The sequence below is a fragment of the Protopterus annectens genome, chromosome 8.part1, assembly GCF_019279795.1.
Source record: "Protopterus annectens isolate FY-2018-M chromosome 8.part1, PAN1.0, whole genome shotgun sequence".
NCBI classification, from domain to species: Eukaryota; Metazoa; Chordata; order Ceratodontiformes; family Protopteridae; genus Protopterus; species Protopterus annectens.
The window spans coordinates 176111313-176138662 of record NC_056742.1 but is presented as its reverse complement, the minus strand read 5'-3'; the positions used below and the strand labels follow the sequence as shown (position 1 = coordinate 176138662).

General features: G+C 42.5%; 1 protein-coding gene across 3 annotated transcripts in view; it reads left to right on the top strand.

Moving 5' to 3' along the window:
- Window positions 1–3691, top strand: part of NUDT7 (nudix hydrolase 7) — a 169579-nt gene extending 165888 nt beyond the window's left edge. For all 3 annotated transcript variants that reach the window (XM_044081811.1, XM_044081812.1, XM_044081810.1), the window contains one exon: window positions 1887–3691. In XM_044081811.1, the coding sequence (XP_043937746.1) occupies window positions 1887–2249 (363 nt within the window). In that variant the 3' untranslated portion in view covers window positions 2250–3691. The remainder of the gene's footprint in view (window positions 1–1886) is intronic.
- The last annotated feature ends 23659 nt before the right edge of the window (window positions 3692–27350 follow it).

Sequence of the window (27350 nt, the reverse complement as noted above, 5' to 3'; positions counted from 1 at the left end):
TTCAGTGAATCTTTCACTTGTATGCATTTATATGCATACATTGACACATTTTTATCAAACTGGATATTTTGTTGTGTGTTACAAAATTAGCTTTACTGCTTCAGAGGGAAGGGTTCCTTTTAGGAGTGTTAGCTGCCACACCCAACAACCTTTGGTTGTAGACCATGTGGTGTGACAAGTGGGTTATTTAAACTCTTGCTTCTAAGGAAGTGCGTATCTGATGAAGTTAAACTATTGCGGATTAACGAAAAGTGTCCTATTATTTTTGAGCTTAATAAATACTGCTTTTGTGGATCTAGTTGGACTCAACTGGTGTGTGATACAGGTCTAACATATTGTTATATAAACCAAGGCTTTGGTGCCACAATTGGCCCCCTTTTCAATTCTTGTTCCAGACATTCTGGACTATCATTAACAAATATTTGGTAGTGGCCTCAATTATTCCTTTAAATTCTTTCATTTATTTGCAATTTTCATTAGGTATCTTGCAACATCTCACTGGCTTCAAGTTATACAAAACTTTTTTACTGGGTACATCTGTAATCAGACACCCTTTCAAGAGCCAAGTAACAAATGGAACTTTGTTAGAAAAGTTGAAATCGCTCCCTTTTCTAATGAAGCATTACAATACTAGTCTTCGAAGATTATTTTTTTCTGGATGCTGTAACTTTAGCCAGAGGAATCCTGGAAATTATGTGGCAATTATTCCCACCTCACCTTTCACAAGGACAAAATAGCCTTGCAGACAAATCTAATCTTTATGCCCAAGTTAGAAAGAGAGTTAAATTTCATCCTGGTTGTTAATCCACCATATTTTTCACTAATCATGCTAGTAAAGGCGAGCACACTTTACACAGACAGCTGAGGTTTTATGTTGGTAGGACAAGGTCTGTTCATAGAGACCTACAGTTGTTTCTGGTCAATACTACAAGTAGATTCAATTCCAGGGTTTTTAGTTTACCCTGTCCATGGAGCTTTCTGAGTGTATTATGTTCTGTCACAAATATGTGGCAATATTTGAACATGTATTCATATAACACACTCAATAAGAGCAATGTCGTATCACTGGCATATTTCAAAAATGCATCCATAGATGAAATTTGTGCATCTGTGGCATGGGCTTCAGCGTGTACCTTCATAAGATGCTACAAGCTAGATGCAGTGTCAGTGTCTGTGTCCTCCTTTGGCTCAACTTTTCTGAGAGGAATAATTTCATGATACCAGCAAGGAGGGATGATCTGTGAACTCTTTCCTAAAGGTATTGAAGCTGATGGACTTGGCTCATCCTAAATATAAAGGTTACATATGTACTTAGTATAATGACACCTCTGTATGATCAGAGTCCATCTGTCTTAACATACCTTTACTCTCCCTCCCTGCTCCCATTGAAAAAAGGCCTAGAGGGGTTTAATGACTGCTGGGGTAAGTCATAATTGTCTTGGTATACCATATTGTGTTTTGTTCTTGAGCAATGTGCTGTTTTTATATAGAACAAGTGAGGGGTGTGGTACATTATGGGAAAAGGTGAGGAGCTGGAGGTTGGAAGAAGTTGTGTGAACCAAGCTGACGTAAGTCTGTGGCAGTTCTAAAGGTATCAAAGAGAATATACTTTGATCATTGGGATCATCGTCGTGGTAAGTGCATAACTGTTATTGTTTTAGTTTACACTTCAGACAAGTTTTGTGCTTCATTCTGAAGGGAAAACTGTGTACTAAGAAGTCATTTTGGTGAAATACAGATATGCTTTTAAATTTGAATTTCATTTATCATAGCTCTTATAGTAAACATTTTTTGTTAAGTGTAGACTATGTGCCCATAGAAAATTGTTGAATCTGTCTTTAAAATAACTTTAACAAAACTTGTTTTGTCTCCCCCCACCTTTCAAGGCTGGTCTTTTGGTGACACCAGTTGTGGCATTCATTCAGGAAACATTTCAGCCTATTCCAAATCAAGATGAAGTCAGTGATGTATTCAGTGTTCCTCTGGACTACTTTCTGAATCCAGCTCAGCACTTCTCTCATTCGTATGAACTGCATGATGGAACTTCTAGTAGGATACATTTCTTTACATATGAAGATCCACATAATAATAAATCATATGTGATATGGGGAATGACAGCATATTTTGCACTAATTGTTGCTGTTCTAGCATTGGGCAGAAGACCAGCATTTGTTGTTGATTTTGAAGATGGAGACCCACTTTCAAACTGTGAATTTATTCTTAGGAAACACTATACCAGTAAGTTATAAGTCCTGTGCTTGTTTAAGCAGAGTATGGCATTGTTATAAATGCCTGTATAAAAAAGACAAATCATTCCTTAGTTGTTTGTGGCTTAAACATATGTACCTATGGAAATGGAGCAACTGCTATGAAAATAAAATCAACAGATGAGACAAGCATACCACAGAGGTGCACTGGAAGCTGAAATCCAGCTGAAATATAATTTAATATTCACATTCAGCAGTTTTGACTTGCTATAAATAAGCATTTGCTTATTAACAGTCAATTTTGTCTCTGTATTTTGTATTTACCAAGGAGAAGATCCAGGCTAAGGTATACCTCTACAAGGAGCCGCCAATTATTTAGTCCGGTGGCCATTGTGCAAACATTAAACCTTAGTAAACATGAATTTAAAGAGTCAAAGTGGTATGTATTTGATGATATAACTTGTGCTAAAAGGCAAGGTTGAACATTCACTATTGAAAGTATACCTCTGTAGAAATGTATGTATGTGTTTTTTGTGCATGTTTGAGGGGAAGGGGTGCTGTGAAACTAAATGGAGATCAACAGGTAATTTGTTTAACCAATATAACAGAACTTGAACTAAAGGTGTATAATGTGATCATTACTTAGGCTGTTTCCTTTAGAACAGTATGAAATAATTAAGTATTACATTTTCTACAGATTTTCATAAAACTGCTTATTAAGTATTATGCTCATTTTAGGAAACATCATATCTGAAGAGTTTAGAAGCAGTTTTAAAATAGCAAAAAAAAATGGAGAGAATGGAGATAAAGCTTTGGATTAACATGCTAATTACTACAGAAAATGTTTTAGAAACAGCTTTAATCAGGAGCACTTTCTGTTTATGACTCTGATGATACTCAATGGCCAAGCCTATACGGTGAAAGAAGTAACACTGTTAGACTTCTTACCGTACATTTTTAATTGGTTACTAAAAGATTGGCGCAGACAAGTGGTGGCAGTGTCTTTTCATAAAGGAAGGAGAGTTCCTTCAGATCCAGATATTACTAAACCAGCAATTTAACAGGCATTCTTTTTAAAGTAGTTGAATGGGCGATCGTGGATCTTTTGAGTACACAGCTTCACATTTCTCAGTCAAGGAAAACATGGTTTAATGAAGAGAAGGCTTTCTTTCTAAACTTGACAGCATTCTTTGAACAAGTAACTGTTAACCATAGAAGAAGATCTGATTGTGCTTGCAGCAAGTCTGAATCTAGCAAAACCGTTTGCATGATTCCACTTATAGTTGTACTGGAAATGCTAAATTTGTTAAAATAGGCATTTATACAGTTAATTGAACCAAATCAAAAACTGAGTCTGCAGTGAGTAGGGGAGAGGATACTCTCAGACAATTTGTATGCAAGCAGTGTAGTATTGAAGTGTTTGTTGATGGGGCCATAACTTCTGTCTTCATTTCAGAAATAAAGTTTGATGACATACCTCTCAACTCTTCAGATTTTTACAGAATGTCTGGATTTTTGCCTCGTATTTTGGTTTGTTCCTCATAAAATTTGTGGTTTTCTGGCAAATAACTGACAAGTGAAGTCACTAAATAAAGACATATATTTGAGTTCCAGACTTCATATCCTTCAGAAAATGCATGCTAACACAAATTGTGTTATTCTACAAACTTTCTAAGTTTCCAAGAGCAATATTTAAAATCTATCCCTAGATTTTGGCTGTCGTCCCTCCGTTATTTTGCTCTTTGTCCGGATTTCTTGTGCTAAGAGGTTGAGAAGTATGGTGAATGAGCACCTGTAAATAGCAAAATTAGGTGATTGCTAGGTGAGAAGCATTGCTAACATCCATCACAAATGTAAGAGTACTATGTAGGCCCATATCTCCAACTTCTAAAGTTCTCTGAAAACAGTTTTATGTTCAGCATAAAAACATATTATTTTACACTTTGTGGAAATATGAAGAATACTGTGAACGTTGATTATAAAGTAATAGTCATTAAATACTGGGAATTATAATTATAGAACCAGTGGTCATAGTTTCAAAACAGACATTGTAGGGAATGTAAGTATACTTATAGAGATCAATCTTAGCTTTCACCAGAATGTTTCTAAACAAGTAACAGCTTTCTCTGCTAACATTTAAAAACTGTAGTCATTTATAATTATAAAGTGGTCTATTGTCTCTTTTTCATTGCATACCTTGTGAGGAATTCAGTTCTTCATTCATTTTATACTTCATGTCTTTTAACTGGTATTTTCTTGTGAGATAATTTCCATACAATATCCCAAATACAAGATGTTCTTGTTATTCTTTCCAAAATTGCTTCTTTAACTGTTTCCTTCAAATGTTCCAGCAGTTTGTTACAATATTTTCTTACAATTTCTGTGTATCATATCTTTCTTTTATTTATCCTAATTTAACTTGAGCCTTTCACAGTAATACATTTGTAGAGTAACATATTCTAACTTTCCTATAAACTCACTTTTTCACCTTTCTCCCTTTTAATTCTTCTGCTAAAGTTGCATAATGTTTGTTTAGCAGTATCAATAAAAGTCCCTCTAGTTGCATTAGATATTTAATTACCACTCTGATGACTCTCAGATAACATTACCAAAGGCCGAAACATATTTAACAATTTCCTTCATGTAGAACATTCCCTTTGTGTTGGAATTTAAATGATAATGATCATAGAAGGAGGGGCTCAAACTCATGCAGTCAGTCTCTAAGAATTCAGGTAAAGGCTTGGGTTTAGTATCAAAATTGTGAAATTTCCTTACCGATGTTATATGGTCAAGGGTAAAAGTCCAAATAGGCAACATTGTGAACGAAAATCCTGTCAACTCTGAAACATCAACACGTAGTTTACATTCGCGGTTATGAGAGTCGCTGTTTTGAATGGGATCGCACTACAGTGGGGATCAGGAAAATTACCCTTTTCGTCACTGTAGTGCGATCTCATAGTTAGAATGTATAATTAGCAGGGGGTGTGAGGGGGTGCATGAGGGTTGCCCCCTGCAAAACAGTATAAATGTGTATGCCAGGACAATGGTGTTTGTTTTTTTTTTCAGATGGTGAGCGGTCCATTGACTGTTGAATGTCAGTTCTTGCCTTCCAAGCGAATCGACTGGACAGCTTCCGTTGTTGTGGTTCAGGGATTCAGGTATTCAAGGTTGAGCCTTCATGAATTTGATAGTAAACCAAAGGCTTGCATGTAATAATTAACATTAGTCATAATTGCAGATTTAATGAAATATATTTTTTTACATAAAGACAAGGTGTATCTTTTCCACTTGGGATTGGGGTGTCGCACCAAAAGTGATCATCACCTAGAGCCATTGTTCTTACCACCAGTTGGGTAGCAATGCCGTGGTTGTTCTTCCATCTCACACACACATGCACTCACACCTACAGCCAATTGTGTCCCGTCAACCTACTGCTGTCTTTGGAATGTCAGTGTCACAAAAAGGCAGACGTAATATAGATAAACCTGTTCAGGAGTAGATGGGGAAGGACTGGTAAAGGATATTAGTGTTGTGGTTGGGCCATAATAGGGGCCCACATCAGGTTCAGCAAAGGGTAACAGATGTATTGCATGCAAGAACAAAACATGGGTCTTTGCCAAAGACATGTCCACCACAGGAGGTAGATTGTATCACAAAAGTGTCTCACATATGCAGAGGAGTTCCTCATGTCCCAGTCTGTGAAGTAGCGAGTGTGACATCATTCCTATTTGCAGCTTGGATGTGGGAGCTGAACTGATGATGACTGCACAATCATGTTTAGGGGGTGCACTGAGTTGTTATATTGCCAGGTTGCACAGTGCACTGAGTGTACAAAAGGACGTATTCGGGTGACTTCTGCATATCTGTTCTCCAGGTACCTACAGTCTGCAAGTGCAGCATGCTGCACAACAAGATATGTAAGTATCCATGTGGTGTTCAGACTTTGACATCTTCCAGAATGTTTGCCATGTAGGGGCTTAAGTATTTCAGTACTTCCATAAGTATCTTGTTTTTATGCTTTCATGGCCTCTACTGATGGAGTGTCCAGTACATGCCTGATGTCAGGAAGTTATTTCTGGCTGATGGTGTGGGCTCTGTGCACATAGCACACTCTAATAACACAATGGCCCTGTTTGCAGCAGTAACATTGGAGGGCTGACACATACTTCCTACATATGAGAAGCCTGTGTGTTGCAGGCCAAAACTACAGTCTCACCAGTGTTTGGTGGCTGTTTCTGTAAATGTGAACCTCACCCAGGCTACACAGGAGTCCCCAGCCTGGATGGCATCTTTGAGCTATACTTGTACACCCTATGCTACAAGAAAGATGCATGGTGGTTTGTTGTGCCATCATGACTGCAGGTCTATCCAAAACCTGGGTAGAACAGGTGGTATTAATTAACAGATGTGCAGATAATTGATAAAGGCACATGCAGCTGTTACACAAACCATTGTGCAGTTGGTGAATGTGCTATGTTGTCTGCAGAATAATGTGCAATCTGTAGTTTGCCTATGAGATGATATCCAGCACCTGCACAGTGACATGGCATGTAGAGGTAGGGAGCAAACAGTGCTACTGCTGAGGTTAGTATGGCTGGCATTGCATCCACTTGTGCAGCCACGAGATAGATGATAACTGTTCACCAGTCTGCATCTTTAGGTCCTGCTGTCTGTGGCCATGGAAATATGTGAAATAGAGCTGGTCAGTCACAGGTCAGACATGCCCAGATGACACACACCATTCCAGACACAGCATCTGTGTTGACTACACCCACAGAAGCCATAACACTTGGCTGTGGACAGTCTCATGTGGAAACAGATTCTGCTCAGGCTCTTCCTAGGCACACCATACTAGGCTGTATGCTGTTGCTGCCACAGTTCTACACCATCAATATTCTGTGTGGTCAGAAAGAGCACCATGACTACTCATGGTACATCTGGATCATGGATACCATGCAGCTAATGGTTCCCGATATGTGACCTCTCATTAGGATGCACACACATGCTTCTTTAGTTTCAAGCTGTCCATACCATGGACAGCATCAAGCTACAAGACGCCATGCCACCAGTGACAGTTTTTATGACATGGCAACTCCACCCAACCCCTTCAGGATTCTGTCCCTTTCTTCTCAGAACCTGCTAGCGACTAAGTAGCTACCACATCCACTTCCCATGAACCTGGCCCATACAGTAACACTGCTGACACCTGTCACTGTGTCTTCCCATCTGTGCAGATGATGACTGTGCTCTGCCCCACCCTAACCTGTGTGCCACCTATGATGCACAGTCCATGCCCTGTTTTATAACCTTGGTGTGATAATGCATACATTATGTTGTTTTGTTTTGTCTGTGTCATAGCCTATAGTTGTGAATCTGATTCACCTTTACCAGTTCTGTAGTATATTTCACCTGCCTCTGTCCGGCATGAGGTTGTGCTCCTATCTTTTCCGCCTATTCTGGCTGCAGTGCTCCTTATCCTCTGCTCCAACAGGTATTGTGAACCCTGATGGGATGTTTCCTAGCTGGTGAAGCTATTTCCATGTAACCATGTCATGCAGTAAGCACACATTACAAATATCTGGATGCAGGTCTTAGGTAAATACTGCAGTACCCCCACTAGATGCATCAAAACATCAGAAGCATCTTTAGCCAAAAAATGTTTTGCCATGTTCTACGTCTCTGTGTGTTCAGCATTATATGCCTCTCTTCTATGGTCTAGTGGTTGTATAAACATGGTCATTATCTATGGTTCCAACCTGCATCCAACATCTCTTGCAACACACAACAGTAACACCACTACTTATGGCCTGCTAACTGATTGCATGGCAGCTGTATATACTGGGTCTCAAACTTGCCTACATGTAAACCTACTAAGTGAATTACCCTGCGGAAAGTCAACCTACATTAAACTTTGGTGCAGATTGGACATATGCAAGATGTAATTTTAATAAGAGCTGTCTTTGTCACACAAATACATATTACTGATTATACCTTGGGTATTTCAGACCACCTGGCAGTTGAGGGAGTGAAACCCTTGCTGCTGATATAACTGAAACCTTTTGGACCAGGTAGGGCTTTGATGGTAATGTATGTGGAATAAGTGGCTCTCAAAACTATGAAATGTGCAACATTGTAAAATAGTTATGTAGTGATGAATACCCCTCGCAACCCTTGGGAACCATATATGTTTCTCCACATGCTGCAGCATAATGTTGAAGAAGATGTGTAGAATGTGTAAGGCTGATGGCTACAAAATTCCTGGTGTGTCCACTATTGGTTGTTAAAAGGTCCATGGAGCTAGGATGGTTAAAGCTATGCATCTCATTGTGGTGGGCTATTCATGCATTTCCCATGAAACTGACTGTGAATGTTGTGGTTTGACAAGGTCTTGTATGATATCTCTGTCTACACAGAAGTGGTGTAAGATCTACTGGTCAGTAAGTGATGATAGGTTAGTTGCTGGCAGTACCATCTGTGTTGATGTAGAAGGTCTCCATATACCATGTTGTGCTGTCCGCTGGCAGTTTCAGGTTATCAGAACAGGTGACCACTGTAGTACAGCAGGCCTGCTTTAAACATGTCTGAGTCAGTCTTCCATGTTTGATGGGAAGCACTACAAGCGTTCAAGTCCTAAATACTTGACTACTGTCTCAAAGCTAGGGACTCCAGCATCTTGTAGCTCTGATAAGCTGCCACTCATGCTTGAAATCAAATACTAGTTCAGGCAAGCAGCTGACACAAATTACTCAAACACATTATTTGAGTTTGATTGAGGTAAGTGCTGCAGCTGTGGTGAAGGAGTGGTTGATTTGTGGATTAGGGCACTTGTCGAGGAAGAGATTTTTAGGGTTAGGGAGTGAGGAGGGAGTCTTAAGGTAAGGGGGTGAGAAATGATCTTTGGGTTAGGGAGCAGGAGGGAAATTTTAGGTTTAGAGAGATAGAGAAGGGAGTCTTAAGGATAGGGAGCAGGAGGGTAATTTTTAGCTGTAGGGAGCAGAATGGATTTTTGGGGTTAGAGTTATGGTTCTGGTAGGGCTTTTACTTAATAGGGTATTGAAAGGGTTAAGTAGTGCTAGAGATCGAGTTAGTAAAGAGTTTGTGCACTTGTCTTTTCAAGGAAGTGTGTTATGAGCTACTAATGCACAAGCACAATAGGACCATGTTTGATGACATGTGCTTGTTCACTGTCCCTCATAAGCATCTGGAAACTTATTTCCATATCAGTAAATAGTCATTTCCATATGCTGCAAACCATATATTTTGGTGTAATGCTGCCACCCCACTTGTGTCTCTGAATTGCTTCTTCCCTGTGTGTTGTCATTTTTCCCACTGTTTTGCACAGTGTAGTACACTGAATACTGACCAATGTCTGTCATCCTCTTTTAAAAACATTAAGTGTTTTATTTACATCTCAAGCTATAAAATATCCCTCCTTCTTATTCTACATCTCACTTATAACTTATCTAAATGTCAATAACAGTTCTTGTATACAGGCCCCTTTAACAGCTGCATATACGTATGATTCCATTCCATAACTTATTTATTTCTCTTAATCTCATCTGCAGATTTTCACTGGAATATTGAAGTCAGTATTACATAATTCTAATGCCCTCCACTTCCATAAATATTTCTTCTTCTTTCTATTTGAACTTAATAACCATTACATAACAGACGGAATAATTCCATCTGGCTGTTACGTAAAGATTTACAATATTCATACATTCAATTACCATAAACTGGAGCCCTACTAACTTTAGCATATTTTTTAATTGTTTTGGCTTCTTCGTTAAACAAAATCTCACATTCAGTAGTCCGAACCATCTTTTCTGCTAATGTTTTTAGTTTCCTCCTTATTTCTGTTTTCTTTTCTTTTATGTAAAGGACTGAGGTAATTCACTTTCCTTTCAGTTTTTTGTTCTTATGTTGCAAGTATTTCATTTTCATCCCTTGATTGTCTTCTGTAACCATATTCTTTTTGTACTGATTTTGCTCATAAGATATATCTTCTTCTTTCCTCTAGTTATCCACGTTTTGCTTATTTTCTTGCCGTCTTATCCTTTCTTTATTATTCCTGTACATTTTCCTTTCTTGTTTGAGCTAAACTATGTAGTTTTATTCTCTGTATGATTATCACTATTTTTCTGAGATGTATTCCCATTTCAGTTTCATTTTATAGTCTTTCTGCTATGAGCATCAGTCCTTATAAGAACCTCTCATATTTTGATGGTCTGATTGCTGACCTTCAAGCCTCTCAAGTCATCCACATGCCCAATTGTTTCCTGGTAGTGCGGAATCAACCTACAGATCTGCCACAGTTAAGAGTCTGTATGGGGGCTGACATCCGGGAAGATATTGAGGCAATTGCTCTCCTGCCAGCATCATGCCAGTCAAAAGCCTTTTCTGTTATAATTTTCACCCCATCCCCAGGTGGTGATGTACACACTTGCATTACAGCATAGGTTGCTAAATGGTCCACAACTCAATGCGTGCGCATTACATCATATGTGAGGTGAAAGGAGCTACTGTCATCAGCTTGGGCAGCCACCATGTAAGTAATTCCCAGGTCAGCTCCTCCTTTCTGTGCTTTGAGACCTTCATCTCAAACCACTAGAGTAGCAAGCAAAGTTGGCTGGGAAACCACCTCTCTCCCCTTCCAGGACAGGTACCACCCATCCTCCCTGCCAGCACTGTCAGCTACCACAGCTGCTAATCAAACCCTGGTCACCAGTGACATAGTCAGGACTTTATCCTTCAACACCACCAGGCTGGCTGCATTGTTTTTTATCTTGGCTTCCTCTCAGAGCTGCACAGTGATCTCCAAAGAAGAAGTAGTGGAATTTCCTCGGTGCCCTGACCAAATTTCCCTCAATCATTATGAATACCACCTTGGGCCTTCTCAAAAAATAGGCCATAAACCTAATGGGACTAACCTAGACAACAAAAATAAATAAATAAGCCCTGAGTGCAACTCAGATTGCCTAGGTTTGACTAACAGCTCCAATAGGAGCCAAGAAGGGGAAATGGGAGTGAGCAGCCAATGTTGGCTTGCCCATCTTTAGGGGAAGGAGGTGGATCAGTCAGTGCAATACAAGTGCATAGTGGAAAGCAGGCATCTAGTATGAGCACTGATCAGGGATGTGGGCTTGGTTGTGCCAAGCCAGTGACTACAGCCTCAGCCATGAACATTCTCAGAAGAGAAAGATATTGTACGTTCTGTGATGATTAGAGTTCACATGTCTGCCACCAGGGAAGGGGATAGAGCTAATTAAAAAATGACAGTTAGGTCTGTATCATGAAAGATGCAGCCTATTTGGTGTTGGTCTTTGTGGTAGTTCTACAACTTGGGGATGAATTTCAGTATTTAGGCCTGTCCTGTAGTACTTAGATGGACCTGGTCTGGGGGATTAAGGTAGAACTACAAGCCATTGGGATGAAGATGTGTTCTTGTTGGCATTGTAGAAAAGTGAATCAAGCAATTAGACACCTTCATGACTGCTCCCTCTTGTCAGCTCTCACCCTGTACAGCAGTGGGTCTTTGTTGTCTGGGGAATGAATGGACTCGAGATCTATAGTAAAGGTTGATAGCTGAGAGGCAAGGAGGCAAAAAACATATTTAAAAAAATCTTGAAATTCTGCTGGCACCATGGCATTGGAGCCCTGACTGTGCACCAGGTAATCTGTATTGAGTTGGTGAGCATGGCACCTGAGGAGTTGACAAAGAGATGAGAAATAGTGCTGTATTTTATCAACATGCCTATTTCAGGTTAGGGGAAGGGATTTTTAGCAGAAGATAGTCTCCAGTGGTAAGAGTTATGGTGTCTTTCCTGCCTCCAGAGTACTGCTGCACTGATGGGCATTATTGATTTTAATGGCCTGACATATTTGCACATTTGGCATGGTGGATGGGAAGTTGCTAGGGCATTAAACTGAAAAAATCCCTAAAAAAATCTTGAAATTCTTTGCTGTTTGTGTTCAGAAGAATGCATTAATCAGTATTTTCTTGTGTTTGATAATACCAAAGTAGTTTTATTTTTAGTAGAGTTGTCATATGTTTATATATTATGAAGAAACTGTCAAAATGTTTTTTTAATAGTCTTAAGTCTTACAAATAAGATGATGGTGTGTTAGACTGTTTCAAATCCTTTTGCTTTTCCAGGCAGATGTGATTCAAACCTGATAAGGACTTATGTGTGTGTCTGTGTGTGGAGAGAGTTGGGCATTTTTTTGTGTACGCCCCATTGATTGTTTTTCCACTAAGCTGAGAAAAGTTTTGGATTATAGCAGTGGTGATTCCAGTCATGTGGTGTAAAGTAATGAAGCCCTGACTGCAGCCTAGGCAACCTGTGCTTGATTATCGGCAAGGGCATCTAATGGACTGAATGGGTGAGGATAAATTTAAGTAGCTAAGGCCAGGTCACTGACTGTGGGTGGGATTATGCATGTTTCTTCAACTCAACCAGGCAACTACAAAGAGTCTGTCAGCAGCCTAAGTGAGAGGACGAGTGGGGTGCTGTGCAGGACTCGCATCTGGCCCACGTCCTACCACCCAGTTCTTGTAACTGGAGAAATGGATGTGCCAATAGGGCTTCCAGGGCTGGAACGAACAACCACATAGTGCTTGTGCTTAGCTTGAGGATATCCATCTTGCATCCCTTGCAGTGAATGAGAGGATTTGGTGCAGGAAGTGGAGTCAGTGGGCAGAATTCTGTGGAGGTAGAAGGGGGAAGATTATGACAGGTTGAGTTTAATGAATATTGTCAAGTCTTGTCATTATGACTGAAGGTTTTATTGCAGAGTCCATCTTGAGGAATTATGAAGAGAATAGTATTTTCCATTCCTTTATATTCATTGACAAAATCTGGCAGTAAATCTGTCATGTCTGCATTCTGAGGATGTCATTAAAGTACTTTTGCAATGCAGAAAATGTTCAACTGCAAAATATATTTTTCAGATATTTTTATAGAAAGAGTGCATTACTGATTACTCTTAGATGATAGTTGTCTTGAATAAGAACATTCTTGAGCAGTATTACATTAATTTCAAATGTCTGCATTTAGTGTCATTTTCTTTTCACCTCATTTTAATGTTGCACTTTAGCTTTTGGCTACAATTTGAGTACTTGTTAACTAATGTGAATGTTGAGAATTTTGAGTCTGTTCTCTTTTAAGCAATTGCACTATCTGTAGATCTGGGGTTATTGTTTACTTTGATGCAGTTTTTCATCACGACTAGATTTCATTTCCCATTTCAACAAACAAATTCTCTTGAATCTGGGTTTGTGTTATTTTGATGTAGTTTTTCATCGTGATTATATTTTACTTTTTTAGATTTAGTTTTTAAGTTTTATTTCCATTTCCCTTCTTTTTATTCATCTTAGGAGGGCTTCATATTTTGTGTTCAGTTAGACGATTACGGATTAGCTCTTGTACGATATTTAATCTTTACTATAATAATTTTAAGTGAGAAATGGATACCATGATCTGAAATGACATTACATTTCATTTACTAATTAATTTATTTTTCTTTTTGGCTGGGTATTCCCACATGTTCTGAAAATGGCATTCTATTATATGTATTTGAATAAAGTGTTTATAAAACTTGTTACTGCACCCATTTATTTCATCTCCCAAGTATACTACATTTTCCCTACAACTCATTACATTTTTTTTGTAGAGGGATGTGTTTAGCCTATATGTTCTGCCTTTTTTTTTTTGCTACATTCCTATGTTCATGTGTTATCTGTATAATCATATTTTAAGAGGACAGTATTTCTTTGTTCACCAGGATTTTTGCTTTGATAATGGTGTTTCGTCAAGGTCATTTGTGAAAAGTTCAATCTGTGCCTTTAATGTTTAAGGCAGTACTATCCATCCCCGTCAGCCTGCTATGGCATGTAATGTTTCATGCTAGTCAGTTTCAACAAAGCCTCAAAAGTCTTTGGGAACATTTAGTTATTTCCTTAGTAGGAGGAGATCCTGTCTTTCTTTGCTGGATTATGGTTATATGTAGGATAAAGGTCTAAGACAAGGCAAGAGTTTTTCTTCACAATTTCTTATCAATGTCTCAGGCTGAGGCATCATATAATTTTATCAGCAGTAGTTGTCTTCCCTTGATCTTCAACCTGTGGGTTCACAGATCCATATCAAATCAGACTCGGCCGCATATCCAGCATCTGATCCGAGCTCAAAGCTCCTCCCCTTACCCATAATGCCCCTGTCTCCTTCCTCCCGTCAGATCTCATTTGCTGCCTGAAAAGTCCACATCGTGGTTTGAGCTCTTTGCTACTGTTACTGTGGTAAGTGTTGTTTTTTTGAGCTAATTCTCGATCTCCTTAGTTAATATCTCTTTTTCTTCTTCTACTTCCCCTTTCGCGTGGTCGCCAGTAAAAAAATAAAAAACTTGTTTTCTCTTTTTTTCTTTCATTCTTTGTTCTGTAGCGTGTGTGTTTGAGTACTTGTGTGTGTGCTGGGCCTGCTTTGGGAATGTCGGACACTCCCAAGCCAGGGTTCAGAAAGTGCACAGAGTGTGGCCATAAGCTTTCCCCAGCCGATGGCCAGTGTGTCGTGTGTCTGGGGATGGCCCACCTTCAGACCTCCTGTTCCATCTGTGCTGGGTTTAATCCCCAAGCACTGAAGGACAGGAGGGATAAGTTTATACTCAAGGGCCTTCTTCCCTTGTCTGGGTCTCAGGTACCCGCACCCCCAGCTTTTGCTTCTACCTCCTCCCCAACCTCGGGGACTCAAACTTCCTCTAAGAGGCCCAGGGATGGGGATAAGTCATCCAAGAAAGATAGGCCAAGAATGCATTCTTCAGATTGCTCGGCTCCAACTGGCCCTCCACCTAAATCTAGGTTGGCTCCGAGACTGGAGTCTTCCCGGCTCTGTTCTCCTTGGTTCTCCTCAGAGCCGGAGGAGCCCCAGATCCGGTTGTAGATGCAGGCATTTCCTTACCCCCCTTCTAGGCTGGTGTCAGTCGCCTCTCCTCCTGCTCCACCCATAGCCTTAGTGAAGCGGAGATGGACAGGATGATGTGGAAATTTATCTGCACCCAGATTCAGATGGGAGTCTTGCCTGCCCCCCTCTCCGTCCAGAGTGGGGAGCACACAGCCCTTTTTCACCCTGATTACTCCTTCTTCGAGCCGACTTTCGGTTTTGGAGCCCTTGGATCTGAAGACTGTCAGAGTTGAGGGGTCTGCGCCAGTGGTACCTTCTACCTCTACGTCAGCTATGACCTTGAGCAGGTCGGATCCGACAAGCTCTCGAAGCTGTAGCCTCGGCATTAGATCCGAGGGGTTGGTGTCAGCTCCGAGTGTGTCGGAGTGCAGCTTTCCTCTCGGTATCTTGGCACTTGAAGGCTCAGCTGTGGCTCCCCCATTGGGTCTGGGGTTGACCGCTCCTATTGGTCTTTCTCAGGATGTCCTTTCTCCTTCAGCATTCAATGTGTGGAGACGGTTCTCTCGATTTTGTCGAAACCCTTGACCATCTCATCCTCGGACTCCGCCCCAACTCCCTCTGTTTTGGGTATGGTTCCAGCCATCCTGCCATCTTAAGGACAGCCTGCTGCCTCTTTGCCTCATGAAGCTTCTGTTTGGGAGCAGCAAGACGTTGGCAAGTCCTCCCCAGAGATCCCCAAAGAGGAGACTTCTCGCAAATGTAAATGCAAAAGGAGGCACTTAGACTCCTCACCTGAGTCTCTCACCGAAGACACCAATTCAGAGGAAGGGAAAGGTTCCCCCCAGACCCCCCCCCCGAGGATGTCTCCTTTGGAGACATCATGAAACTCCTCCGCCAGCAGGGGGGGGGCTGGTCTGCCCAGAAACCAACCTCAGATGAATCGGTGTTCCTTGAAGCATTTGGCACAGGATCTTCTACTTCCTGGATGTCCACTCCCGCAGATCCTTTAGTGGACCTGATAACATCTTGGGCATGGAAGGAACCGGACACGGGGGACCCCATCCCCAAATGCCCAGATAAAGTTTTGAACCCCCCCCTTCAGATAGGTCACACTGGAATAAGGGGTCCCAGGTTGATGCCATGGTGATGGCAGCTGCCACTAGGAAAGAGCTTGCTCAGGAGTGGTCTATGGTTCATCCTCTGGACCAAGAGTCAAGAGCAATGGACCACTTCGGGAAGTGGGTGTATGCTTCAGCAACTTTTTCTGTAAGAGCTCTGAATTGCATGGCACATGTGATTCGGCTGCAGTGAGACCTAGTGAAGGAGATCACTGAGTCGACCCCTGAGTCCATGTCGGCGAAGGACAAGAAGAATTTTTCCGCTCGTATGGCCAGTCATTTGCAAATACTTCTATGCGTCACCTCTCCCATGCTACTGATGAAGCCGCTAGAACAGCTGGTATAGGCATTGCCATCAGGCAACATGCCTGGCTCTGGCTCTGTCGGTTCTCAGACCCTTTTAAGGCGTCATTCACCAACGCCCCGTATGACGGTTCCTCACTGTTTGGAAAGTCGGTACGAGAGACATTAGTTCAGAGTAAGAAGGATGGGAAGACTCTGCTGTCAGGATCCACTTCTCCGCCCCTCAGTGATCCTTTTCTAGAAATCAGCGAGAGGCTAAGAAGATGTGGTTCGGGAAATCTCAGACTTTTCCCCGAGACACTCAGGACTCACCTTCCCCCAGGGGCAGAGGGGTATATGATAGACATTGCCCTAGAGGTAGAGGGCGTCCAAGAAATTACAGGTCTCGAGAACCTTTCTCGGACAGACCCACACAGCAGCCCTGAAGGGTTGCCTGACTGCTTGTCTCTGGAGGCAGTTGGGGGCCAGTTATCATTACACCTAATGGAGTGGGAGCCCATCACAACAGATCATTGGGTGTTGCAGATTATATCCAGAGGTTATTCAGTCCCATTCCTCGAACCACCCCTACCACCAAAACACTTCCTGGTTATCCTAAATGCACACAGGATGGATGCAGCACTGGAAATAGCAAAGCTGCTAGAAAAATGAGTCATCTAACATGTCCCCCCAAGACCAGCCCAGATTAGGCATTTATTCCATGTTCTTTTTAGTGCCAAAGAAGACAGAGGACCTAAGACCAATTCTGGATCTATCCACCTTGAGCCTGTCAGTGGCCAAGACAAAATTCCGGATGGTCACCCTTCAGTCTATCCTGCCATTCCTGCAGGAGAACAATTGGATGTGTTAGATCAGTCTCCCGGATGCGTGCTGTCATATCAAGATGGACAGATGCCCTCGAAGGTTCCTCCACTTCCAGCTAGGAGCCAGTCATTATCAGTTCAGAGTGCTCCCATTTGGTCACACCACAGCCCCCAAGGTGTTTACCAAAGTGATGTCAGTAGTAGTGGCTCACCTGAGACTCCAGGGCATTCAGGTTTTTCCCTACCTGGACAACTGGTTCCTCACTGCCCCTTCCAGGCATCAACTTTGTCAAGCGAGATATTCCTTTCTACTACTAGCCCAGAGGTTAGGCATCACCATCAATCTCAGCAAATCATCTCTGGCCCCAGTTCAGACCTTAGACTTCATTGGGACTTGGTTAGACATGATTCAGACAAGAGTTTTCCTTACTTCAGACAGGATACGCAGTCTGAAGCTACATGTTCTTCAAGTTCTTCAAACTCACTCTCCGATGGCAGAAGTGGTACTACAGGTGTTGGGGTCCATGATGGCCACAATCAATCTTTTACCCTTGGTGAGCCTCCACATGCGAATCCTTCAGTGGACCCTTTCCGTACAATGGTCTCTCTTAGATCTCCCATTGTCTCACCCAGTTCGAATCTCTCAAGTGTGCAGGGACTCTCTTCAGCGGTGGATTCTTTCTCCGTATCTGGTTTGTGGACGTCATTTTCTCCCATCATTTCCCAAGGCCACGGTGACTATAGATGCCTCCCAGCTGGGGTGGAGGGGCATTGCTTGGGAAGGACAGTTCAAGGCACGTGGTCCCCCTATGAGACCAGTTTGCATATCAACGTCCTGGAGATGAGGGCGGTGCTGCTCGGATTGCAGGCTCCCCATGCCCATCTTCCCTTAGGAACAATTGCTATACAGACATCTTTCGCTGGTCTGGTACATCAACAAACAGGGGGGAACCAGATCTTAACCCCTTTGTCGTGAAGCCATGAAGTGGGGGGAATGGGTGATCTCCACCAGCCATTTTCTGGTGGCAATGCACTTTCCGGGATGGTCCAACATTCTAGCAGACAGACTCAGCAGATCTGTCCTGACGCCTTACTAGTGGTCTCTGAACCCTTCAGTAGCGTAACAGATTTTTTCACAAGTGGGGTCAGCCTTGCTGCGATCTATTTGTTTGTCCTTCCACCACAAAATGCAGCAAGTTCTTCGCTCTGAACCCCCCTCAGGGGGAAGCCCCCAGAGGTGCTTATCCTCCTCTAACCTTGATACCAAACTTTCTTCAGAAAGCTTGCAGGCTGGAAAGCTCACTGCTTGGTTGCTCCAGTTCCCATGATTATCAGGACTCCCGGTTCATCTTCTCCCATCAATTGAATTCTGGTGGCGGCTCATAAGTCTTCTACCAGGAAGGTATACTATAGCAAGTGGAAACGTTTTTCTATATGGGCTTCGCAGCGTGCATTGAATCCATGTACTGCTCCAGTTTTTGCGGTGTTGGAATTTTTTTGGGGGGTTTTTCAACAAGGCGCCAGTTTGTCCATAGTGAAAGTTCAACTGGCTGCAATTTCTAACTTTCATGTGGGGGAGAATATAGCTTCCTTGACATCTTCAGAGCTTTGCAAGACTTTCCTTAAAGGTACTTTTCTTCTCTTACCCCCGGTGAAGGATCCTACGCCACTGTGGGATCTTCCATTAGGGCTTCAGGCTTTAGTGTGGCCCCCCCCTTTGAACCAGCAGCTTCAGTGGATCTGCAGTTTCTGCCTTGGAAGACTGCATTCTTAGTTGCAATCACTTCTGCCAGGAGAGTGTCGGAACTTCAAGCTCTATTGGTCAAAGTCCCTTATATGAATTTTCATAAGGACAGGATGTCTTTGTGCACTAACCCATCTTTTCTTCCCAAAGTTGCTTCAGAAGCCAACATTAATCAGATGATTAATCTCCTGGTCTTCTTTCCAAATTTTCAAAATAAGGGAGAATATAAATTGCACTTGTTGGATGTACATAGACAATTATGCTTCTATTTACACAGGACAAAAGCATTTTGTAAGTCTGACTAGCTCTTTGTTTCTTACTCCAAACTCATTTTAGCGAAACCAATCTCCAAAGTTACTATTGCCTGTTGGATTTCCCAATGTATCATTCGGGCGTATTCTGTCAGGGGGGCTTCTCCGCCAAGCCAGGTGAAAGCACACTCTACCAGATCTGTGGCCACTTCTGCGGGTTTTTGGTCCAGAGTTTTGTTGGATGATATCTGTTCTGCAGCCACTTGGTCCTCATCTCATACCTTAATTTCACATTATAAGTTGGACATCGTATCCAGGAACAGGGCATCCTTTGGCTCTGCCATGCTCCAGAATATCAACTCTGTCCCACAGGTTGAAGATCAAATGAAGACAACTACTTCAGATGAAGTTATATACTCACCATAACATTCCATCTGAGTAGCTGTTCATTTGTCTTCAACCATCCTCCCCTCCTTCCCCCGGCTTTGTCTAAACTGTTTGTTGACTATATAAGTATAGAAGGTGGACATCTTTGCGGTGCAATGTCCTTCTTTTTTTCAGGAATTTTTTTCTGCTATTGACAAGGTCCTGTTGGGTCGGGTGTGAGTAACTGATTGGGCAGCAAACTCTATCTGAAAGGAGGAAGGAGACAGTGGCATTATGGGTAAGGAGAGAAGCTTTGAGCTCTGATCAGATGTTGGATATGCGACTGAGTCGGATCCGATACAGATCCGTGAACCCACAGGTTGAAGACAAATGAAGAACAACTACTCAGATGGAACATTATGGTGAGTACATAACTTCTTCTGATTTATTAACATACAGAGCCTATGGTCTCTTTCAGCCAAGACTGGTTTCACATTAAAGGGAAATGTTGGATATGGAAGATGGCCTTCTAAGCATTTAAAAATGTCTAGAAGAGGAAGTATGTTTATGAATTTTAATAGTGCAAGAGGAAGTATGTTCATGAATTTTAATAGTACAATATTTCTATGTTATGTATTTAAAGGGAATCTTTCTGTCTCATCCCCTGTTAACTGTTTATACCTAAAGCAGTGACTTTTTGGTATTTGCACTTTTTAGTAAACGTGCATCTTGATGCAGTCTTTCAGCACTGGTTTCATCTGCAAGTCCCAAATGGGTTTTGTTAGGTGGTAGTGTCATTAAGGTTGTAATGTCGAGTATGTCATTTATTTGGGGGGGGGGGCTTCCACCTGTTAGTAGTTCTGACCTTACACCCTTTCTGAAGCAGATGTAAGGGTTATCTTCAACACAGGAATTGTATTCTCTAACTCACATTATCTCCTATTTGTCTGACTTATAAAGCTGTGCAGGACAAAAATTTTGTGTGTATGTGTGTTTCAGTATTTCAGTTCTTGTTGAAGTAACCATGAGTTTTTATTATTTTCCAGAAACATTTTTATTTCTTTTGGTTGTCTGTCAGAGAAGACCTTGTCTGTCAATAGCAGAGGAAAGTGTTTCATAATGCTCTAGATATTGTTTGTCTGATGGCATGGAGTTTAACAGTTTAATGATATAATTTTGGTGGATGCTCTTCCTGAATTCCTGTAAATATTGTTTTATGTTATACTTATTCAGTGTTGCACTTGTGCTTGCAATTGTTGTTGAATACCTTAATGGCATTATTGTGTTTTTGTATTCCTAAGTGCATTTCTTACTTGTTATCGTCTGCCATTGTGGCCAAGATCATGGTTAAAAAGGGTCCCTGGACTAGTTTACTTACCTGGTTAACAAAAAATGAGTAAATGACTGAGTAAATGCTTAGATACGTAGATATCTAAGGACATAGACTGAACTGCTGATGGAAGATCATTTTTATCCTACTGGAAGGGATGCTTTATGCTGATGTCAGCCCAAAACATTTTCTCCTCTGTGTGTAAAATTATCTTTAGTTGCAGAGTGCTTATATTGTCCATTGAGCAGAGGTTGGTTTATTCCCTTGCAAAAGTTCATGTTTCTGCTTTTAGGCCTGTCTGCATAAAAAGTTTTTCTCTGTCTTTTTCCAGGGAGTTTTACTTAGGCAGGCAGTATAGATGATGCAGCTCTTCAAGATTTCAGCATCAGTAATGATGAGATGCATGAATTTTCACATAAGGTGCTTTTAATCTTTCTCCAGAAGTGTTTTGAGTTTTGATTCATAGGTTCATAGGTAAATACTAAGCTAGCTGCCCTTCGGGCCATTTTAAACCTAGCCAATTTCCCTTTCAAAGGCGAGAATGAATCCCTGTACCTTGTGACTATGAGGTAAGTACCTTAACTATTATAACACCCCTCCTGCTGTTAATGCGCCCATTTATTTCAAATCCAGAGTAGGTTTAGTTTTTTTTGCTGTACCTAAGGTATATAAGCTTGGCAGATTTAACAAATGAACTGAATATTTTTTGGAGGCTTAATACTGAGTAAAGGTGTTTGGTACTGTTACAGGTTTTCAGTTTTCTACAGTCATTTTTGTTTTATTTCCGAGGTAACTTTTGGACATTGGTTACCATATTCTCCAGCTGATAATTTACCCTTTGTAGGTAGAAGTTTGATAGCCACAGTGGGAGCTGCATTCAGCTAAAGTGGGTCCTAGTTGATAGCTGATAGTGCTTGGTACAGAAATTGTCTGTGATAAGTGGGAAGGATGTACAGACGTTAAAGATGGGAGCAACTTCTTGAGGAACCAGTATGGCAAAATGGAGAAATCCTGACTGGGATTACTGCAAGTAGATATTGTATCATTTGTGTTAATCTGTGAAAGCCTAAGTGTTGTAGAGTGACTTTTGATGAGCCATGCTAGTTTTGGTTTAGGTCTCCTGGGGCAATAAAATTACTTTGTGTGGGGCATTGAGCAGTGACTCTAGGTTGAAAATATCTTTAGTTGATGAGGGCAGGTGGTTGAATATAGGCAGAATCAGTGTAGAAATCTGTGATATTTCCAATGTTTAGTTTTATCACAATCCAGATTGGGATAAAATTAGAATTTGTACAGGAGGTAAAATGAGACTTCTATTACTTTTTTTTTTTGTTAGCTAAGATGAGGGCATCATCACAAAATATGTAATAGTTCCAGTCTTGCTAATAGGGGTTGGATATTGCTTAATAACAAAGGGAGGAGGAGTCTGCATGTTTTAGCCATGTTTTTTTCATACTCACAATCTCATTTATGATGAAACAAACTCTCCTTAAGAAGTCAGTTTTATGGTTCTCATAATTATAATTGCTAGCCTGTCTCAAGAGGCCTACTTATTTCAAAACTGGGTTAATGGCATACTCTTATTAATTGCCCACAATGGTCGAGGCACAGTCATCAGAAGTGTGCACATGAAAGTGTGTGCGATCATGTAGTGACATCTGCGCACACACACTTCCGTAAGGATGTGATACTATTTAAAGGGGCAGTGAAGATCTAGGAGCATTTGAAAGGTGAAAAGTATTAGAAAGTATATTTCTGAGTGAGAAATCATTCCAGATGCAAAAGTCACATAAATCATCTAAGTTGCTCTAAAAGGTCATCTGGTTAACTGTCAGTGCATGAGACCAATTGTAGTGCAGCTACTAAATCACAGAGGTTGCGTGTAGCAACTTATGTGTGTTGCAGTTTGTTTTTTTGATGGTAGATGAACACAGCAGAGGTGAGAGGAAATGTGAAGTGACCCCCAAGAACTGTAGGCCATCTGTATGGCATAGTGACATCTCAGAGGGGCAAAAGAAACTTTATCTTTGATGGCTGCTTATATCACTGTTAATATAGCTATAATGGCAAATGTTATTGGTGCTGCATTGTTAAGCTTACTTACAAATGCAGATGGATGTTGATGACGTTGACTGCAGGTTAACAAGCGGAGCTAAGATTAGCACATCTTACCACCAGAATCCAGAAGCTTCAGCAGTTGAGATGGAGGTGATCTAGCAGAATATTTAATTTGAGACCAAAAAGGAGCCTCCTCATCAGGCAGTGGAATCTGCTATTAAAGCTTTAATGCCCACCAACATACTACACCAACAGATGAAGCAAGTGAAAAGGAAGCTTTTGCCTAATGTAAGGGATACTGCTGAGGGCATTATGTATCTCACCCCTTAGCAGCTACCTAAGGCAAGGCAAGGGGCGCTTCCTGTCATGATTATAAATTAAGGGGATGATGTGGTCCTCATAAAATGGCACATTGTGTAACCTTGTAACCACACAGCTAGAGGTTGTCAGATTTGGTTCACAGCTGGGATGCTTTCTGTGCAGACTCTGTGTGTAGTCTTTGCCTTCATTTAGGTTTTCTACAGGTAATGCGTTTTCCTTCCACATTCCAGAATCATTGGGATAGGTGAATTGGTGACTTTAAATTGTCTCTAGGTTTGTGGGTAGGTGGGTGGGTGTGATATGGAATAAAGGCTTACAATTCTAATTCTATTCCATACTTGCCTAGTAAACTTTGTGAATAGTGATAACTGTTCATGGGATACTATGAGAGTCAGGTATGACTCAGCAGCACTGAATATATGGGTATTGGTCCTCATTCTGAATACAAGACATGTGTGTGTGTGTGTGTGTGTGTGTGTGTGTATATATATATATATATATATATATATATATATATATATATATATATATATATATATATATATATATATATATATCTTGTGGTAAATCACATTTTACATGCTTAAATGTAACACTGTCTCTTTAAAAATTTTAAATGTTGTACTAACTGAGCCATCACATGACTGCATGATTTTTAAATAAAAAGAAGTTTTATATGTCAAACAATTCTGAAGAAGTCCAAGGTTGAATGGACAAAAGCTCTTGACTGTATGTTATGTGATCCTATCTCGCCTACATTCTGACTGATGGGTTCGGAGCCGATCCCTCGGCTCCGACTCGGCACGCTTATGCCAAAGAGCGAAGTCTCTTATTGGCTGAGCTTACTATATCCCAGGATGCACCACTACCAGTCCCCCAGATCTCGTTTGCCGCTAACAAGTGAAGACGTGGTCTCGAGCTGGCTGAGCTAAGTAGTGATTTTTTTCACTAACTTTCTGTCAGGAATCTCTTTATTCTTCAACAAAAAGCTGTTTTAACAGCTATTCTTGTGTTTAGAGTGCGTTTGGAGAAATTTACTTGGTAAATTCTTGTGTTGTGAGTGTTGACTAGGAGTACCTCTTGTGTGGAAAGGCCTTTCCCGGTCTTTTTTGGTTGTTAGGTGACTTCTGTTCTGTTTAGGGATTTCGGATCCTTCTACTGCTGATAGTTTCTCTTTCTTTTAAAAGAAGGACAAAGCAGAGAAAATTTGTTTCTAATTACAGTGTTTGTACTGTGTTTTGGCTTTAATTCACCAGAATGTCTCAAGTTCCTAGGCCTTCAGGCTTTAAAAAGTGCACCAAGTGCAACTTTAAAATGTCTATCACAGATGATCACTCTCTCTGTGTTTATTGTTTAGGTGCAAAACATTTGCAGGAGTCCTGCAGCGTGTGTCACGCTTTTTCCTCGAGGGTCCTCCAAGAGAGGAAAAATAAGCTCATATTAAAAGGACTTATAAAACCCTCCTTTGAAGAAGCTTTAGCATCCTCTCCTTCTCCTGCTAAAAAGAAAAGGGCGTCGGCTCCGACCAGTCCGTCGGATCCGACCGCCAAAAGACATAGGCAGGTTTCTCCTTCAGCTCCAAGGACTTCGGAGCCGAGGGCGGAACGGTCTGCCTCGATGCCACCAGTCTCGACTCCTCTGGCTTCGGAGCCGATGGCTGGGGCATCGAGAGGCGGGTCATCTTCGTCGGCTCCACTGGTCTCGGAGCCGATGAAGGTTGTCCGCTCAGACACTTCCTCCTCGGCACCGAAGTCCTCCTCGGCACCGATGGAAACTAGTTTGGGTATTCCTTCGGCGCCGATAGTCGAGTTGCCTCGGAGCCGGTCCCCTAGCCACTTGGGGCCGTTGGAGAGGCCATCTCGAACTCGTTCAGTATCCTCTAGGTCATCGAGGATGTCAGATTCGGACATAGACAGGGTGCTCCAAAGACTGTTCCAGTCCCCAGTCTTTCAAAAATTTGTTTCGGCTCTGACCCAGTTGGCTTCGGAGCCGACGGCCCATGCCCATGTCATTGCCATTCCTCCTCCGACCGCTTCGGCTCTGTCGGAGCAGGTGCTGTTGGAGCCAGTGGAGGTCTTAGGGTCGGCTCCGACCCTTACTCCAACCCCGGCCTTCGGGTCCGAGTTTGGTACACGGACTTCTTCGGCTGGACCCGGGGGTGATGTTTCGGGACCTATGCTGTCGGTTCCGAGCCTCCATCTCGGTGCTTCGGCTGCGGGACTTCCGTCTGCTATCATGGCTCCGGGGACCGGACACTCCCAGGATTCTGGGGGTCCGGCTTTCGGAGCTATGAGGAGTGCCTTGGCCAAGTCTTCTTCGGCCATCTCTCCGGCTTTACCGGCACCTTCCCTGGGCGTGGAGACTGGGTCTTTGGCAGTTCCCCTGTCCTTAGGCAGCGGAGCCCCTGGGCCTGAGGTTACCCCCACTGGGGGTTCCCCTCCTCCTGAGGGCTCTTCGGAGTTGTCTTCAGAGGAGCCCCAAGGAAGAGATCGTGCAAGAGGAAGCACGTGGACTCCCCGAGTCTATTACATCGGACACTGATCTTGATGATGCGGAGGGGTCCCAGTCGTCCTCGGATGATGTCTCATTTGCAGACATTTTAGAGATCCTCAAACAACGAGGCGGCTGGATATCCAAACCCCCCTCTGCTGATGAGTCAGTGCTTCTCAAGGCCTTTGGGGCTCAGCCCTCCGCCTCCTGGGTGTCTCCGCCCTTCGACGAGCTTCTAGATTTAGTTTGTCGGAGGGCGTGGGAACATCCAGATACCGTGGAACCAGTCCCTTCTCGTCCTAACAAATTTTTGTCTGCCCCACCCCGGAAGGAGTTCCTGACTAAAGGCGTGGCTGTAGATGCCATGGTGGTGGCATCTGCTACACAACAGGACGTGGCAGAGGCTTCAACGTCCATCCATCCTCCTAATAAGGAGTCTAGGAGCATGGACGATGCAGGAAGCACACCCTGACTTCAGCGGCCTTTACTTTAAGGTCCCTGAATTATTTGGCACATTTTACCAGGCTTCAGAGGGATCTGGTCAAGGAGCTGTCAGATTCCCTCTCGGGTAACCTACCTGAGCAGCTAGCCCAGTCGGTTAGCTCTCAGTTGGCTATCCTTGCTTCAATTTCCAACTCGTCCATGAGGCTCATTTCATATGCGGCCGAAGGGGCGGGTAGAGCGGCAGGCACAGGCGTGGCTCTACGGAGACAAGCCTGGCTCCGTTTGTGTCATTTTGCGGAGGCCTTCAAGTCTTCCTTCGCCGACGCTCCCTTTGATGGGTCCTCTTTGTTTGGACCTAAGGTTAAAGACACTCTTACCCGCTGTGAGCAAGAAGGAAAAACTTTATCTGCCGTAGGTGCACGTTATTCCACTCCCTTTAGGCCTTATCCCAAGGCTAAAGGAGGAGGGAAGATGTGGTTCCGCAAATCACGTAAGTTTTTCCATCAACAGCAGGAAGATTCGCTTCCAGAGGCAGAGGACGGGGAAATTTTTCTGGGAGACGCCGTCCCAGAGGCGGCAGAGGGCCCCGCAATTCTGGAGACCGCGAGTCCTTTCGTGGCTCTTCAGCCTCCCACACTTCATGAGGGATTGCCCGGCTGTGCTGCTCGGAGCCAGTCGGGTGCCGTTGCCAAGCACCTAAAAGCCTGGGAGTCAATCACTCAGGACAGATGGGTGCTTCGGATTATTGCCGGAGGTTACACCATTCCCTTCACACACTCACCCCCACCGTCCAAAAATCCCGGACCCACCACCCAGTCAAAGGGAAATTGCAGCCGCAGAAGCGTTAAAGCTGCTAGAAAAAGGAGTCATCCAACCGGTCCCCACAGACCAGATCGGATCCGGAAATTACTCAAGGTTCTTTTAGTGCCAAAAGACAGGGGACCTGAGACCAATATTGGATCTCAGCAGACTAAACCAATCCGTCACGAAATCCAAATTCGAATGGTCACGTTACAATCCAT